Source organism: Neopelma chrysocephalum, unplaced genomic scaffold (assembly GCF_003984885.1).
Source record: "Neopelma chrysocephalum unplaced genomic scaffold, ASM398488v2 Primary Assembly neopelma1_23, whole genome shotgun sequence".
Lineage (NCBI taxonomy): Eukaryota > Metazoa > Chordata > Aves > Passeriformes > Pipridae > Neopelma > Neopelma chrysocephalum.
This window is the reverse complement of record NW_020897691.1, coordinates 27,996,508-28,015,965: the sequence shown is the minus strand read 5'-3', so window position 1 is coordinate 28,015,965 and position 19,458 is coordinate 27,996,508. Positions and strand designations below refer to the sequence as shown.

At 38.7% G+C, this 19,458-nt stretch overlaps 1 protein-coding gene across 6 annotated transcripts in view; it reads left to right on the top strand.

Annotated features, from left to right (window-relative positions):
* NCOA7 (nuclear receptor coactivator 7) overlaps nt 1-19,458 on the top strand; it is a 92,549-nt gene that overhangs the window by 28,930 nt on the left and 44,161 nt on the right. For all 6 annotated transcript variants that reach the window (XM_027691882.1, XM_027691909.1, XM_027691862.1 and 3 more), the window contains one exon: nt 16,801-17,054. In XM_027691882.1, coding sequence (XP_027547683.1) covers nt 16,801-17,054 — 254 coding nt within the window. The remainder of the gene's footprint in view (nt 1-16,800; nt 17,055-19,458) is intronic.

Here is a 19,458-nt window from a genome sequence, read left to right as displayed (position 1 = left end):
ATTGGATGTATTTGGACAAGAAGTTGAATGAGATGAGAAATCATAATGGCAGAGTTTGAATAGTTTTCTGAAAGAATGATGAAAGGGGCTCTTTTAGTTTCAAGTTTTCTGTGTATCTTAACTTTCATCACAGTGAGTTACTCAGCATTTTCCATGCTGTGTACGATCTGTGTCAAGTAGCTGTGTACTACTGTCTTAGCAGTGAAAACAACTAATTATGCTTTATTTGAAAAAATGTTGCTTTTCAACAAGTTGACCAAAATGCTTACATTAATTTTATTAATTGTTTTGTCTCCAACTGTGGTGACCTTAATCTGAAGAATACTGTGTGCAGATGAACTGTAAAAACAATACTTACATTGAAGGATTTCTTAGTGGTTTCCAGGGGAATTATGAATCTTAGTTTTCAGTCTCTTTTTTTGGTCATCACTGAGAGCCAGATTTCTGAAGTCAAAGAAGAAGTGAAAGTATTAGGGAAAATGTTCTCACTGGGATTTGAGTGCTTTTGTATTTATTACATTTACATTGGTCTTATTACCATCATTCTTTTGAAAAAAACTACATAAATGTCTAGGACATGCTCCAAAGCCCATCTCAGTAGGCAGACACTCCCTTTAGTTCCAGATTGCTAATACTTTGTCAGAACCTGAAGCCAGTTATACAACCTAATATTCACCTCATGTTTCCTTATGATGTGAATATCGAAGGGAAATAAAGAAATTCACAGCATGTTGTAATTTAATTTATATTCTTGGCTTAGATACTACCTAAATCTGCATTGAAACAGATGAAGACTTATAAATTAAAACCAAGATTTACGAGGAAATATATGAGTGTTTACTCCAGTTGTTATTTAGTTGTTACCAGGCTCTAATTTACAGCTTTTTCCCCCCCCCTTCTAATTATTTTTAATGCCTAAAAATAACTAAAACCATACAACAAATGGTATACAGATTTTCAATCACAGTAGTTGTTTACGACCTAACCTTACCTTTCCCTTTAAACATTCACAACAATTCCAACAATAGGAATCATCAATACATAGTTACTGAGTTGTAAACAGCTAGAATCTGGAAAGTTTATATCATATTGTTATGGCCTTTCCTGGGTCCTTTCAGCTGTTGGAGGCAGGATGTTGGCTTGCAGAGACCCTGGGTCTGACATGCTATGGTCACTCCTTCGGTCAGTCGTTTGTGTACTGCAAGCTAACAGGTTTGTAAGCATCTCATCTGGAATTTTTCTGTCTTCTGTTTTATTCCCATATTGAGTATTTGTATCCTGTGACTATTAAGACATAGGAAGATCATGAAATATAAGAAAAATGCAGCAAGCACAGAGGGAATGTGTGCAAAGGACAAAGGAAAACACAATATAAGAGATATATAGATAAGGGATATATACACAAACACCCTTTCTTGAGGGCATCTCCTATGCACGAGACTTTGTCATAAGTTGTTTTGTTAAGTGCTTTTCTTGTTGACCAGACTCATTATATCCATGCAAGGGGCTTCAAATGTTTAGTGCTCCTCAGTTCACTATTTCTCCAGCAGTTGCCTCCTTGCGATTGTTCTTACTCTGCTGAGCCGAAGTGTTAGTGTTTATTCAGGTTTCCTGTAGCACTCATAATTTATTTTTTGCTTTTAGAAGGAAAAGTTTCCACACATTGTTTTTAAAACAAACTGTCATGGAGGTTTATCTTGGATGTGAAGAATAGTCAAGCCAAGATCCTGGAGATGCTTAAATATTTTTAAATGTCTGTAGGAAATAATACATCATTTTGGTTCATCTGTATAATGGAAATAGCTCTGCTTCCAGTCATATAAACATTACCTCATAATCCTGTTACTGAAACTAAATAACAGTATTGCATTTTACTCACATTGTTTCAGTCAATAACTTGTATGCCTGAGGCATTTTATTTTGTAGGAAAAGACTGAATATATCACTACTTCAAATTTATGGAGTGCAATGTTTATTATTTACTCTGTTATTTAGGGTATATGTTCGGGATAGGTGATTTGCTATGTTGGATAAAATGTTTTCTGAAACATGCAGTATTGTGATTTATCTTCCAGTTACTTTAAATGGAAGGGTTTCAATGTTTTTAGCAGACTTTTTGCCTGCTGCTGTGTAGGTTAGTGTTTTAGCTGTCCTTTGCAATTGTTGTAGTTTAAGACATTGAAAAATGTCTAGAATTTCACAGACAGCAGCACTAGGACCTTTTGAGTAGAACTTGGCGAGGTTGGTTAGGTCCTTCAGATGGTTAAGAGACAGCTGCTATTCATTGCTTACAAACTTACTGTTTTATATATATATATATATCTATATATATGTATATATATAAAAGTTTTATCATAGTTGTAAACCTGGAGAATGAGAGTTGGAAGGGAAACTGAACCTGCTTTTTCTGAAGAGTGTTGCAGTGCCTGGGAAAAGTATGTTGAACAGTTGTTTATCTTGGGAACTGTTTCCTCATCTCACATTGTGTTGCACAGTTGCTTTCTGGATTCTGACGTTTTTATATTAGCAGTCTTTTAATTCTGTGGTGCAGGTTGGGAGTCAGCAGAACATGGATTACTGTTTTCTATTTAGTCTTTGAATCACAGAATTATTACCAACGTGAGTGCTTCCTCTGGGAAACATAAACAAGATAGTGGTTTCTGTAGTCACGGTTCTTTTCATCGCTTTCATCCTCAAGAGCAGCGAAGTTATTTAGGATTGAAGAAGACTTTAGTTACTGATAACAGAGTTAGTGAAAGTATTTAATGGGGCCCTGAGGCTTTCCTCAGTGTTCTTCAAAATTTTCCAGTACCGGAAATGCTGTTAATGGAGATAAAAACCTTGCATAAGAAGGGGAGAGTGGTTAATCTCCTCACCCATTCACTTTCCCCCTGCATGTGAAGTGAGACTTGGGTAACAGTGTGAACTCTGTATAAAGAGCCTTTTTTTAGGAGGGAGAAGAAAGGCGAAGTTTTGTGATGGTATTGATTTCTTTGAGTGCTATATCACTGACTATGCAGAGAAAAGAGTTTATTTAATCTTCAAACATGTGGTGTCACACCAGTAATTTCACAATTTTTCACCTTGCAAGATTCTTATAAGACTGGATTGTTAGGCGGAAACCTAACAATGACCTTAAATTTGCTTTTCCCAAAGGAACCTTTGGGTGTCTCTTATCGGCTGTTAGAAAGAAACTTATTTAGCCTCCTTTTTAGAACATAGTTACACCATAGGCTTTTTGATGTAGGTGTCTGTGCAGTTTTGGTAAGAGTTGTTATTAACATAGTTGCAATGTATTTTGTCTTCCTCTGCTTCCCTTCCCCACGAATGCCAGGCATGAGGGGTGTGCTGGACATTCCTGTTGGGCTGTGCCATTTACCTTTTTGCTCATTGAGAGATTTAAAGACATATCTTAAAGGTTATAAAATTTGGAGGCTTCACAAGATGGCTTTCTGAATAGATGAGATACAGACTTCTTGCTGTATCTGATATAATTACCTTTTTAAATTGCACTGTTTCTGTAGTGTCTGCAGGTATGGTGTTGTCCCTTCAGCTTCCCAGACATGTCTTCTCTTCTGCTCTTAGATGTTTTATGAACTTACTGCATAAAATTTTGCTTAATCCCAGTGAACTGTTTTAAAATTAGGTCTAACTTAAATGCTGGTGGAATTTAGCATTACTACTTGGCGGATGTGTGTTCTACGATCAATTTTTAAAGCAGTGTTGCATAAGATGCTACTGAAAGAGGTGATCCATCTCAGCCTTCTGATTTTGCCATGTCTCTTATGGGTGACAGAGCTGCATCACTTGAGCTACTACGGCATGAAGGCACCTTCCAGAAGCAGCCACCTAAAGAGATACCTAATGGTACTGACTTTTTAGTGATGCTCTTAATCATCTTGTGCTCATGCTTGGAGAAATCCTAGCTGTTGTACCTCTTTGTGGCAGCAGTCCTGGTCAGCTCTTCTGTGCTTTGTACCACATGGTAGTAGGGAATGGAGTGTATAGTATTTTGAGAAGAAGAGTTAGCATTGTGAAATATGTTGAGTTTACTGGGTTGAAGAAAACATGGGTTGATAAGAAGCTAGATATGCCCGTTCAGGGAAGGTGCCGATGTTTCTAGCCCACAAATTAAATTGCCTGCCTTTGTATCTGCTGCCCCTTATTCAAGGCTGTTGCCTATTTGGTTCTGGAACTTGCTGTGCTACATTGTCTTGTTGGTTTGTCTGGTAAGATGGTCTATTTCTGGTAATAGTGCTGCGTGTTTAAAGGGAAAGGTGTGAATAATACCTGCAGGAATGTGCTTTTGGAAAGAGGCAGTTTTTCCCCCTCTGTCAGAGAGATTGTAGAGCATTATACAGCTAACTAAGGGAATTTTGTCTGGGTGCACTGGGTGCCTGTTTGCTGGCAGTGTATCTGAACTATTTAATTGCATGTTCTGAAGTTTCTGCTGCATGCCTGTGCACATTGGGGTCCCAGCTCCTGCCTCCACAAGGGACTGAAGTTTTTTCCCTATGCTCTGGGACTTTGAACAGGGTAAGAGGCTGTGTGGATATTCCTGATGGCCTTAGGTTCCCCATGGTGCTAAGGTGGTAAACTCTCATGCCCTCAGCGTTAATCCAGCTTCCAGACTGTGTTTTGAAGGGATTTCTACCCACCCCACCCTGCTCCTGCCAATCTGATTATGGGGAGGTGAGTTATAAGCGTAGGTTTGTGGTCGTGTTTTTTTGTCCTACTCAGTAGTCTGGGTAGCGAGCGTTTCCTAGGATCATCTGAAATTTGAGCATGTGTGTTAGCTATTCTCTAAGTCTCTATGCTATTCCATTGAGGTCTGTGGGATTCCTCTTGTTGATTTGTGTGAAAGAAAATCCCAAGGAGAGCAACAGAACTGCTTAGGAATTTAGGGAGGAGGGAGATAATTGTCCTTACTTTAGAAAACGTTTGTAATGTAAATGAGCAATAAATCAACTCTCTAGGTGTCTCAATGCACTGAGTATTTTCTTGTGACTCATCAGTCTCAGGCACAGAGAACTTGCCTTGTATAACACTTGTATAATACTGATAATAGCTTCAGGTTTTTACCACTATTTTTCTGGACTGGCTGTTTTTATTTAAGTAGATGTAAACTTAACCAATCACAGGTAAGCTTAGTTTAAATTATATTTTATGTTTCTGGCATATTTCTCTCATAGATATTTGCTTTCAGGAATACTTCTATAAATAAATGGCTTCAAGCTGTTAATCACATATTTCAATCAGACAATCTTTAAAAATAAAGTCTCCTTAAGCAGAAGATTTATCTCTGTGTTCACTATCTGTGTTAAAAAGACGATGCTCCTCTTTCCACCTGGACCACAGCAGATGCTGCATGTAGCAGTTCTGCTTGCCTGAGGCTGAGAAGGATTTTTGTTGTTATAGAGGTGTTTTATTTTACAAATGCTGCCAAAACTTTTTTTTTTTTTTTTGGCAATCTGAAACTACAGCATGTGACTCTGGTCCCATGGATTAAAGCACTTCAGCAGTTGTACGCATACGAAGAACCATACTGTTAGGTTTAACAGAACAGAGGAAGTTGCTTGTAGGAACTGAGCTGTACAGGCAGGGATGGTGAGAGCAGGTCCAAAGCACTGTGGCTGCAGGGTGAAGTGCCAGGGCACCACAGAGGAGGGGAGGCCAGCAGCTCTCTACCCACCTTCCATAGCAAGGGTAGGACCCAGCATGACAGGAAGCTTTCCTCCCCAGCCCAGAAGGGAATGGTCAGGTGTGGGCATAGTGGCAGGCAGCAGAACAGAGTGTCAGAGAGCACCTCCCTTATCTGGCTCAGGCCAACCAGATTTGCTAGGAGATCATTTTCCTTGAAAATAGCAGGAGACTGAAGATAGCTCCTGGCCTGCTTCCCTGCCACCTTCCTGCTCTGCATCTGCAGGGAGGAGGTGGCACTCAGCCTCCTGGATGTACTGCAGCCTGGGTGGTGTGTGGGTGCTACAAGGAGCGAGGACACTTGGTGTTAAGCAGAGGGGTACCTTGTGAGATCAAATTCGAGAGCAGTGTTCCTTTCTGGTGTCCTCCCATTATTATTCTAGTTCAGCATCTGCCTGAAGTGCCATGGGACCTTATGGACTCCTTGAGGCCAGAGAACGTGGAAAGGGAGCAGGACCTCTTGCGTCTTCCTGTCACCTCTTCTTCCATTGTGCTGACAGAGGGCAAGATTTACTTTTTGTGTGTTTTTATTTCTGCTGCAGTAAGCGGTTCTTCTCCTTCCAACCATATACATTTTGATACATGTTGAAAGTGTTGGCCGAAGTGAAAATGCAAAAATCCAAACTCTTCTTCAGTCAAAAATCAAAGCATAAATAATATAATACTTGATATAAAATCCACAGAGAAATTTTAAAATGAAGTATTATTACACACTTTATCTCTTACATGTGTAATTGAGGACCTACTACACTACTATGATGGTATGGCTAGTGGAAAATATCAAACCATGCCAAATTCTCATTTTAGCATAAAGTATATGCATTTGAGAAGTTGCATTGGTACATACCTGCCATGTGACTGCCCCATGTAGACAGGCCCTCCCTATCTTGTCATCTTTATACCTATGATAAATGTCTTTTGACTACAGTATTAAAAAGATGATGCCATATTATTTTGAATAGAAGCATTGATGCAAACATCTCCTCTGGGTGTAGAGTAATTGTCATTCTCACTTATGAAATATTTGTTGTGTGAAACAATATCAGTCATTATTCCAAACACTGTAGCTACAGATTCCTCTTTTTCCCCACCTATTATAGGCCTGGCTGGCTGTCTTTTTAGAACTTTAATCCATGTAACACGCTATTCAGTGCACTTGGGCATTTCTTCCTTGCTGTGTGTCAGTTAATGGGAAGTCTCTTCAGGAAATCCATTAAACTGCTCAACATGCAAAATAGGTTACAAGTCATTCGAGGACAATGAATGCAAACATAGAACTAAGACATGCGGTGGGTTGGTTGAGATTTGTTTTTAGCAATTACTCTGAAATACTTTAAATAAAACCTTTTCTCACTCATGTCACTGTGCTTCTTGCTGTAAATTTGCTCCTGAATGCCTGTCTGTAGGCATGTGCACAGTATCCTATATACTATGAGTTCCAGCTGTTATTAACAGAACCCTTGAGAAATATATAGTGATATTTGGATAATTCTGGCATCGTTACGAAAGTTAGCATTTAAAACCAACAATTTGACTTCCTTTTTAGTACCTTTTTTTTTTTTTATAAACTTGGTCTTCTCTATTAATAATAAAAAAGAAAAAGGATGGTGTTTTTCTCTGTATTTGTCTTTCTTTAAACTACTTTTGTTTACAGCTGTATTAAATCTGTAGTTCGATGCCATACAGAATGGTGCAATGATGCAGAGAGCCTCGACATTTAAATGGTAATTTTCAAAGTAACTTTTTTAATAAAAGCAAAAGCTAATGCAAAGACAAGTACTTTAAATCTCAGTCCCCTCCCTCTCTAAGATATCCCTGTTAGTAGTCATTTAAATAAAGAAATCATTGAGTTTTTGACTTGAATTTGGTCACTGACTTCTTAACCGTAGCTACTTTTGGATCCCCCTGACCTTACTGCTCAGCAAACACAGAGAGGTGACTTCACTTATTGACTTGAATCACCTTACTCAACATTAAGATCCTCTTTATGAAGAAAACAACGATTTCTTCTCTGCTGTTGTTGGAGAAGCAGAATCACCATTACCTTTTTGCAGGAGGGGAACCTGCCTGTCTTCCAGCCCTCGGGAGCACAAATATTCATGAAAATTTCCCATCATCAAAGCACCTTTTCCGGATAAGTGGGAAGAAGCTGCCACAACTGCTTCGGTGCTCCTGTCCAGAGGTGTGTTGGGCATGGTGTGGTGTGTGCCTGGTTTGGCTTTCTGGCATCCTCTTTTTACTGGTCTCAATTAATATTGCAGAGAAGAACCAAGGCTGTTGTTTGACAAGCCCATCCATCTGGTCAATGTGCCTTTGAACTGGTGCTGGTGCTTGGAGGAGCAGTCTTATCTCCTCTTTTGGCCTTCTCTTTGAGTTGATAGGAATGGTAGCACAGCCAAGTGGGATCTAATGAGAGATTGATCCAATTTTGAAAAACAATTTATGTACTGGCACTATTGCTGGGTTATCTTTAGCCTAAATAATTTCCTAGATCTGGTCCCTGTGCAGCTGCAGCAAAGAGTTGTGTGTGAGAATGGACATCTCCTGGGGGACAGGATCAGTGGTGAGCAGAGAGGCACCTTCTTTTGCTGACGAAGTGGCTTAAGTTGCTTCTTTGAGCTACGAGCTTTGAGACAAGTCTCCTTTTCCTCAAATAGTGTTGCACTCCTCTTGAGCCCTGGAGGGTTGCTGTGCTTTTTGCCTCATTACTGTTGCACTTGCCATGCTTTATTTCTGCTGGGGGCCAGTCAGAGATGCTCAGGAATGGGGGGGATGGGGAAAGGTGGATGCATGCTAGTATCCTTCAAGAGTCTACCTACAGGTGTACAGGCTTCTGGCAGTTGGTGGTGCAGGTACCTGCTGAGCAAAATAACCCCAAACCCACAAAACCAAAACAAACAACTAAACCCAAAAGGCTGTTGCTGTGTTCTCCATGGCCCTGTCTTGAGCAATTTTTATAGTTGCTCTTTGTATCATTTTACATCTTTGGCAAACACAGCATGCCTAATCGATTTATTTTTAGCTGCTTTTCACCTTATCTGAAGGTAATTCTTGAAATAATTAAATCTCGTGTCCTTGGTACTTCTCATATAAGAAATAATAAGATAGCAGTCCCTGAGGTTTTTTTCCTGGAGGTGGTTCCCAGCTACGTTACTGCTGCACGATGTACAGCACATTTCCTGTGGATTTTGCTTTAACCGACCGTTGATTTTCATCTACTGTTTTATTGCTTCCTTGCAAATGTTTATTGCTGTTTGAGTCACTGAGCACTACATTTCTTTCTGACTGTTTCCAGTCAGTTTAATCAATACCAAAACTTCTTTCTGTTATTGGGAAAATTTGGCACATAGGTGATCTGATAAAGTGGGTGTGCAGCAATGACTGTATGGAGTGGTACTCATCCCCCCAAAGCTTCCCGTGTCCCTGTTGTCATCTTTGGGATTGTTCTCAATTATTGCACTTTGTTTCCCTATGTTAATTGATTACTAATTTTAAGGGGTCTCCTCTTTGTTTCATGGAATTTGAGTTCCATGGAGAGTGTTCAGTTGAGATAGGGAGGGAGGAGTTTTGGGGATAAAAGTTTTGGGGAAATTTGAGATGTGTTTCAGCCAGCTTGATTGCTGTGGCCATATTGTCCCCATCAGAATAATCTTAACAGTTTTTAATACAGCATGACTCTTCTGTGCAGCTTCTCTGTAACACCCTCCTTTGCTGTGTAACTGCAGTTCCCTTTTTCTTACTTCCCTTTACTTACTTCAGTTTCAGCCACTGATACTGAGGGAATGGTGGCTTAAGGAGCTGGCACTAAGTGTGGGAGAGCAGCTGGAGGCCAGTGCTGGCTGGAGGTGACAGGGGCAAGGCCATTCCTCCCTTGCCAGGGCTTCGGTGCAGGGAGAGCGTCTTGCTGAGCCACTTTGGGTAGAATTCCTTGCATGTGTAGGAGCAGTTTGGGGTGATTAATGAACACCACAGTAGGAGAAAGTATTTGGCATTGTCAGCAGAGGAGAAGGAGCAGGATGGGAGTGTGGTTAAGAGTCAAGTTGATATTTGTGACAAAATAACATCTGTGGTGCTGTTGAAGTGAACTTCAGGCAAAGTTAAAGGAGTCATCCAAAGAGAAGGATTTCTTTATTTTACTTTCTGCCTAAAGCTGTTCTTTGAGAGCCTGCAATAACTGAGGTCATAAGAAAAGGAGTTAAATATATGTCTAAATCAAGCAAAATAGCTTTCCAGAATCCTTCCTATATGGAAAATGTTTTATTAAATCATTGTCATGGTAATAGAGTGCTGAATACATCATAACCTCTTTTGCTAAGGAAACAGAAAAGATGGGGTTACGTTTTGCCTTTGAAAATAGAAAGTTTATCAAACTGTGTGAGAACGTTGTAGTCTTAAATTTAAGAAAATAAGAACTTTCTGACAGTTCAATACTTAAAATTCCCTAATACAAGCCTGAAAACTGGGGAGGGTAAATTAACATATTTTCACTTAATCTAAAAACTTTTTGTGTCAGAAAGTGCAGTGTCTTTAAAATTCCAGAAAAAACCTTCACTACAAATCTTTCCCTCCACATTACAGAGAAACAGAGGTAGATACTTATTTTAGTGAGCTAATGGCAGTATGAGGTAGAAAATGAACATACCCTAATTGTCAGTACAGCACTTCACTTTTTGGAGCGTGCCAACTTTGTTGAGCATTGCTGATGACTGACCGTGCGTGAAGCCTGGTGCTGATATTTGTTGTAAATTAGTAACAGGAGTTCCAATAAAAGTGGAAATTTCCAACTTTGACCTGTGCTACTGGTATTAGAGCTTTCTGTAGTTCCTCTTTGTCATTACGAAGGACCAGATTGCAGACACCCAAAAGTGTCCATAACGACACTGTTGTCCTTGATAAGTTCTTCAGAGTTAGGTTTTCTTGTATTTTTTCCCTTTGTAGTTAATTGTTTAAATCTCTGGTAAAAGATGTGTTCCCTCCCTTATATTTGCCTTAATAGTCTGTTTTAATAGTAAATACACAGCCTTGTGGCTTGCTTGCTTCCAAAACAGGTCATAGACCAACCTGAAATGGCTGGTGTTTTATGGAGCGTGCTTCCTTGCGAGGTGGATGCTGTTCAGTTTTAGGAAGATTTCTAACTGAGGATGAACAGTTTTGTTTTTGTTTCTGTGGTGAGGTGAAAGTAGCTGCACTGGGGTAAAGTGTTACAGTCTGGCAAGCAGCCTGACTTCCTTTGGCTTGGCAGACAGTAATGATTTATTTTGTCTGAGATTGCTTATTCGTATTGAATGGGATGAGTGCACAGCCACGCCTGGAGCTGGCCAAGTCATGCTGGCACTGAACTGGGTGAAAGGGAGATGGATGATCTGTGCAGGATGGAAGAGAATAGCTGATTAGCATCAGACCAGTGGGTACCTTGTGGGGATTTTTACTGTAAGGTTTCTGTACATAGATGTGGGTGTTTTTTGACATGGCTTTGATTTGTTTAGCTGTTCTGGATGGTTGGAGAAAGGCATGTAGGGTAGAAAGAAACTAGTACATGTTATAATCAGTTCACAGATTAAAATTCGATTAAAATGTTTAATTCTGAATTAAATAATTAGGGTGTATATCATTTTTATACAAAGTAAATTAACAGGAATCTTGATGGGAACAAAACAGATTAAGATGTTTGAAGTGGTTTTAAGTTCTTTTTTACAAGTTCTGTTAATCTTACTGTATATATGCATAAATGGATTTAAAAAACAGTGTTTGTGAACATGGTCTGTTTGCACTGTGCAGGATGTTAAGCTAATTGTATACCAGATGTCAAGGCACATTTTAGAGGATGCACATTGTGGAAAATTTCCCAAACGGAAACCTTGAGCTTGTCGGGTTCAAGATAAAATGATTTCTTCTCTCTTCCCTCTTTTTTTTTATATTTTTGGAGGACCACTTCATTAGATGGTTTTATTTCGAAAGCAAGAATTGTTCATGGTATATGACTTTTGTTAATCTAATACATCATAAAAAGCATGCCTTATTATCCTAGGATTTTTTTAGAACATCCTATGATATGGATGTAGTGCTCTTTGTCTGTGATATTATGTATCAGATGAGATCCTATTGAATTGTCTGTTAGGCATCGCTGTTGCATAAGTGTTAAGAAAAACAAAATAGAACTTCTAGAAAAAAAAGTTATTGAGATAATAAAGAAATGGAAATCTGACAATGTCAGAGTTGCATAGCTTTACTGGTTGCTTGTAGTTTCTAGTGAAAGTTGGGCAGATTACATCACCCGTCTTTCCTCTGAGCAGTTGTGGTTTTTTTTTTACACTAACCATCTATCTTTTTAGTGTAATGGGAAATTCAGGCTGCTTTATCCTAAAAACTATTTATTTGCCTTTCATAGGCAGTCAAATAGACTTGGGTCTGGTAGACGAAGTAGGGCATTTCTGGAATCTTTCATGGCTCTCTTCCTGTAAGTCAGTGCCCAAGATATTAAACAGTCAGTTGCAAATTTAATTTAAGTAGGCACTGCTAACCTTGCATTTTTACGTGCCTACTTTGAGATTGCGTCCATTTCAGGTCGTTAGCCTTTATTAAATGAGAATGATCTTTATGTTGCAGAAAGTTTTACTTTTTTGGTAAACTTTTGTTTGGGAAACTTTGAATTTGGACTAACTTAGAAAATGGCTTACTGGTTGTTGCTCAGAAGACACTTTGAGGAGCTGGAAAAGGATGCCTCTATAGAAATTCAGAAGAAATGTTTTGCTTGTCAGAACGAATTAGCTTGAAAAATGTTATCTGGTGTCTAAATGAAATTACAGACGTGTAAGACTTTCTTCATAAACAGGAGTGTTTTTGCAGATAAGATGTTTGTTTATCCTGCCCTCCCTTTTTCTTTCTTCTCTTTCTTCCCCCAGCAACTTTCTTATTGACTGAGACTGACAATCAAGCATTTTCTACAGTAACACTCAATGCATTCACTGGAAAAGATGCATATTGTTTTGTTTGAAAGGCTGATGTAATTGTAAAACATGACACTGATCAAACTGAGGGGTTTTATTTATTTATTTATTTGGCCTTCAGGTCCCTTTTACTCTCGTAACTGTTAGAACAAGTCTGAATGTTGGATTTGTTCAGAGACATCCTCTTTAAAACTGAGCAAAACTACTCAAAATCTTCCAAAGTAGTTGGAAAAGGAAAAACTTGACAAATTATGTTCTAAGCCCCTATCTTCTGTGGTAGCTCTTGTCATGAACGTTGGGAAATAGACCTGAGAGGTGGGAGAAGAGCAGACGAGACCTTCAACCTCCGCCTTCTTCAGGAGGTGACAGGTTTGATATTTGCACGGGAGAAGGACTGGCAACTTGTGTGGGATATGGGGGTCAGTGTGAGAGAAGGGCGAGTGAAGGCTGAAGGTACCTCAGGAGGATGGAGTTTAAGATGCAGTAATCCCTCCAGCTGTGCTCTTCACAGCCCACTCTACTGCACCGTACCAGTGTATGTTAATAATGAATTGCCTTGTGTGTATACAGGGCTTCATATTTGCTTTACTAAGAGGGTGCACATAATGTCAAAAAGTATAGTAGATTTGAGGCTGCTGTTATGATTTTAAATGCTGTTGAAGGCTTGTTTTAGTTCCTTGGGATATATTAATCAAGGCTTTTCAAGAGTGAGTGAATTGGAGGGTTCAGAGTAATTTTGACCAGGCTTTAGAGACCTCTAAAAGCAGCATCTTCTGAGCAGAGATCATAACCCCAGGCAGAGTTGCAGTCACTCTGGGTACTGTCTTGAATGTCACAGATACTTGGTCCTCATTTGGTATTTTTTTTCTAGTGCCAAGGTTTCCACTTTGGGAGTTGAATCGTCATGGCCTTTAATCAGAGCAGTGGGCAGTAGGAGTAAGCTTGGCACCATCTGAAAATCTGATGCCTGCCATGAGGATGGAATAGAAATTATGGACTGCCAAGATTCTTGATCACTGGTATCTGAAAGGTACCTGTGGCACTGTCCATTTGCAGCAGCATCAGCTGTGTGCTGAGGATGCTGTAGGTTGTGTAGTGAGCTCTCAGTGGGCTGTAGTACTGGGAAGATTGAACACTTTGAGGAGAAGTCAGTCAGTTGTGTTGCAGTGAGTCAGTTCAGAAACTTATTTCTGCTTTCCTCTTTTCTATAACTAATGGACCAGTTCTGTTTTAGCTCTTCATTCTAAAAGTTGCCAGGGGCAACTTTGAAAGCTCCAGTTCAAATGAGTGTGTTTTAAGGAAAGCACTGACAGAAGCTGTTAGTATTGTCACAAGGACTGTTGACCTCTAGAGGGGTTTTTCTCTATTCTTTTTTGTTTCCCTTCCAGAAAAGTGTTCTATGTTTCCATTAGTGGCTTTTTTTGTTGTTTTGAGACACTACATTCATAATACAGAGAGCTTACTTAACAGTTTGTGATCAAAACAAATAGACTTTGAAGATGGAAGCCTCTGATGCAATGTGAGTAGAAATAGGGGTGCCAGTGGACACTTGCTAGTTCTCGTCTACTGAAGCAGATGATTTGGGTACCCTGTGGTATACACATGGATAGGAAGGTCATTGAATCAGTAGAGTAAAAGGTCAGGGATGTGGCTCATTTACAAGTCTGGAATCAGATACAACCATGGTAAGAATATGCCATTTCAACATAGAGGGCTGCTTTGCAAAGATTTATACCGGGGCTAAATATACACATTGTGCAAGCAATATGACTGTAATGTTTTGTGATTGCTACAGCAGCCTTTGATCAGGACTATGGCTTATTAGTCAAAAGCTTCGTTTGCATATGCAAATTTTCATTAGTCTAAACAAAACACTTCATTTGCTATAGAGATGTATTCACTGTTATCTTTTATAGATACCTGTACGGTGTTTTCATATGTAATCAGGATGGAATCCAGACAGTTGCAAATACAATAAATGTCTATTGCTGTGGGGAACGTGAATTGCTACTAGTTGTCTTAAAAATCTGTGGATTTGAGTGAATGGAGAATCCTCACTGAGTTGACTGCAGAATGTGAATCTCCTACTGTCCTATTTTGGGAAGTATTAAAGAAATATGCATACATACATGTGTGATAGACACAGTTTGTAAGGTGGTATTTTGAAATGTTTAACTAGAAAGTGTTGGTCACATGTAATTTGAGAAATTGACCCTTCTCAGAGGTTCAGACTAGCCATTCTAAACTTGGAACTGGTTTTAATCTTTTATTAAAAGAAAAGATGGGTAGGCTGAAATGTATTGCTAAAATTCTCAAATGCTCTGTGTATTTATTTTTATGTTGTAGCTTAACAAAAAATACAAATAAAAAATACAAATAGCATGGGAACATAAATGGTGGAAGGAAGAATCTCTGAAATTCCTGCATTATGTTAATAACTTCAAGTATTGAGTTTTCACTTATGTAAACTACTGCTGTAAGATCATGTAACCTTTACACGTTTGTGGTGACTCACTGGATGTCTGTAGTTTCTATGCATATGCATTCCTTTGTATGTAACAAAGTTTTTAGCATCAACAAGATAAATATACTACTCCCTCCCTTGGGTACCTTGTAACTAAGAAGTTAATGTACTATAGAGAAGGACAATTAGATAGATTAGTTTTTCATTTTGTGGTATGTGTCAGTGATTAACTGGGAACTATTTTAGTGACACTGACCCTCAACCCATAAAGTCGGTCTTTGCTCTTGCTAATCAAAGTCAGTGCTATTAGGTGGTGATTTAGCAGAAAATTCTGTTAGGATTCCAGAAGCATCTTTCTCACTTGAGCTGTGCTTTAAGAGGTAATTTAAAAAGAAAATACTCCTGTTGCTGTAGGGATAAGTTGGATGATTTATAGGCATCTCGTTAAGGTTTCTCTCAGAAGAAATCCAGGCAGCTGGAAAACGTCTTGGCACAAGAAGTGTGCAGCCACATTGGTCATGTTGCAGAATGAGCTGCTGGGTGTCACTTGTGAAACAAGAGTCAGCCCTAAGAGAGTTAACTAAGATAGGCCCCCTAACATCTTCTCTGCCTGAGCTACCAAGACTCGTTCTATTCTGCCCACTGGACCAAAACTTATAAGAATAATAGAAGCAGTATACAATAAGCCTAGAGGTAATAAATTAAGATAAGGTAGACATTTGAATAGGAGAAATAGGCCTGGAGCCAAGGCTTTCTCCAAGCTTCAGTGAGCGGGTCGAGAACAATGGAAAGGTAGAGAGGTCAGACTGATGAAGATGAGAAGACGACCCCAAAACCCAGGCTGAAGGCCGGAACCCCCACCGAAATTGGGGGCCAAGAAAAGCACCACCCTAAGCTCCACCTGAACTCCGCCTATCATTAATGTGTATAGGTAGATGTTGCAATCATATGAATATGTATAAGTATAAACCCCCTGATTTTGTGTGATACCTCTGAGCAAGTTTTCTGTGGTGCAAACCACGCTTGCTCCCAACGTTGTAATAAATACCTTGCTGCTCTAAAGATCCAAAGTCTCTGAGCAGTTCTTCATACCGGATTTTCAGCATCAGTTGGAGTACCAGGTGGGGTGGGTTGTGCAAGAACAGCTGTGAAATAGCATGAGTGCCAGCTAGGAGATAACCTTGGACAAAATGGAAAAAAAATAACAAGTTTATATGAGAACAAATGGTTTTATAAAGCAGGAGCTTTATAAAGCTGTGAAAATATTATGTTGTCTGTTACATTATAATACATTATGATCTAAGGTTTTATTTTATTCTATGCTTCATCTTGAAAACATGATTCAGTATCTTGTTTCTACATTCAGATGTATGGTGCTTTAAAACAAAACAACTTTTTGATATTTTGTTTGTTTGTCCCTGTTCCTTCTCAGTAAACAACAGTAAAAACTTTATTACCTCTTTTGTTATTCTTGAGAAAGTATCCTTGAGATTATGATATAATTGAAGAGTATGAGGTAGGATAATCTTAGTTACCAAGTTACTGATGCCAAGTGTGTGGTTTTTAAAGAGTTGTAAGGAATTCTGATATTAAATTCATTTTTAAAAAGATCAAGTTAGCAAGTGAGTTAACTTCTCTGTAGAGGTTGGCTACATCTTAACATTGTGGGTTTCTTTTCTTTATGCATAGTTTGAAAAAGAAAAGGCAAGTCAAACAAAACACCGAGACTGTCTCTGCCAATTCCCCTGGATCTCCTGTTTCCAAAACACCTTCAGAGAAAGATGATGAAAGTAAAGTTATTTTGGAGCAAATCAGTTCCTCTGGAGACAACTGTAAATTTCCTGGGGAAAAGGAAACTGCTCCAGACAAGGAAAAGAAAAAGAAAAAATACAATCAGCTGAAAGACATCAGACGCACAGAACTTAAAAGATACTATAGTACTGGTGAGTTAAAGCTATAGTATTTTGAAACATGTTTGGTTTTATAGCTTATTAATGTACTTTTCTCGTATTCTTTAGGCCTTTCTTAAAAGGATAATCGACTTTGAATATCCTTCCTGTAAAAGCAAATAGAATTATATAGTTCTAAATATCATCAGCTTCTAACTTAAACCTTGCAGTTTTCAAAAAAAAATAAATTTCTTGCTTCTCAGTTCTAAAACTCAGTGCTGTTATAGGCATCAATTAGTTCATTATTGGATTTTACTTTAATTAAAGATTTGTCTTCAATGTTTTATGGTATTTGGGTTCAGTTTTTTTGGTGGGGTTATTTGTTTCATAAATTGATGTATACCATTTAAGACTTCAGTCAATTCGTATTCATGTTTGTCTGTTGCAATGTGAGAAAATAAGTAAATTAACTACATATTTTTAAACAAGATGTCAAAGGGCTTGTGTGATGGAAGGCTTGCTTCCCTCTCATCCCCCCAGCTATATGAGTAACTCAGTTAATTTTAAATTCCTTTTTAGATTTATTTTTGCAAGTAATTAAAAAAAAATTAATTGTACATAAATATGCGAGATGAGTCATATACACATCTCTTTGCAGTTCTGGATTGTAATTTTTTAGATACTCTAAATAATTTTAGGTATGATTTATGAAATACTTCTAGTTCCAGATTTTCTCTTGGTATTTTGTTAGAATGAATTCTTAGATTTGGGGAACTCTGGTTCCATCTTGTAAGAAATTCTTTTTTAAAGAGAAGGAAGGGAACAGAAAATTGTAGCTACCCTCAAAACAGACTTCTTCACTGCTCACACAGTGAGTGCATGAATGGCTGACTCCTAAGGAGGAGTCCTCTTTAGGAGAAAAAAATAAATCTGTAGCAAAAATGTTGTTTTGCGTTAACTGGTGCATATGGACTAGCCCACAACCAAAAAGTGTCTTTTATGAGGCAGTACAGGCCTTGCCATGAAGAAGATGAACCTTGGAGTAATGTTTCTTGGCAAGCGCAAGAGTTTACAGTGATTTATGATCAGCCTGTAATTTTTGGCAGATTTGACTGTGATGAGATCAATAATTTGGAAACTAAAAGAAAACTTTCTTATCTTTGTCTGAAGTTCTGACCACACTGTTCTTGATATAAAATCTGTAGAGGAAAAACTGGAGAATTGTTAGTGAATGAACCTGTAAATTCTTTCTCTTTTGGTAGCATGCTATAAAAGAAATCCAAACACACCAAAAATATAAGCTTCTGTTGCATTCCCAGTAAAGTGTTTCTGCTAAAAGCAGTGATTTATTTTTGGTTTGTACCTAGAGGAATTTGGGGTTTTGTAGCTGAACTTTGTTTGTTTAGTGTTTCAGGAGTTTAATTAAAAAATGCTGCAACAGTTGACACTTGGGATGGCGAGATGAGGGTCGATGTCACTTAAGAGTGTGGCCGGGCTGGTGAGGGATACTGTAAGGCTCTGCAACTTGTCTTTGACTTATGATCCAACAGTCAGTACAAACTCAGGTTTTACTAACATTTGTTTCATAAGTGTTCCTGTGTTTCATGTGGACTGGCATCATTACGAGGTGACTTGAAATGCTACTGGCCATCATGTAGGTGTGCAAAGCTTCTGGGTTCTGCAGAAATACAGAATTTCTGTTGAGAAATAAAATAATTTAATGCTGCTGTTGAGCTGAGCACAGATCCGACTGACAAAAACTCAGAGAGATGAAAACCCCTTTCTTGTTTAAATGCCAGCTTTTGGTTGTTCCTAAAGAAAGACGTTTACCCAACTGGAGCATCAGATTGCGGAATTGAAAGTTTAAATAGATACAGAAAACAGTTAATTGTGAAACAAGGGCAACAGCTCCATGTTCCCTGTGCAATTTTCAGAATTAAGTCACTTCAGTAGAATTGCTAGTCATTGCTATAGTGTTAGAAAGACTGCGTGTCTTATATGTGCCTTCATCCACTGCAGCTACTACTCGCAGGGCTTACCTGCTTAGCTGTTTGTTACTGCTGCTCTCCTGAAAGCTGCCACCTTCACTAACACACTGAATAGTTTCCAAGAGCTGTCTCTACACCCATAGCGGTCTGAAGAGCTGGACTTAGTTTAAGTAGTTAGCCTTTTACCTGCATGTGGTGTGGCAGAGGACAAAACAATCTGTCTCGGTGAGCTGAGTTCTGCCAGAAGGTGTGCATTCAGCAGTTCTCTGCTGGAAGATATGTTAGCTGCCATAGTGGGAAGGTACTGCTAAATCTGTAAAGACTGTCTTTTAATCATTGATACACTTTCATATGAAAGTGGCCGAGAGGGATTATCCATGCATATACATCTGTCTTCATTATTTAACATTAGGGATACATATATCCCCCCAACATGTTTTTCCCCCCAACATGTTTTTCCCCCCAACATG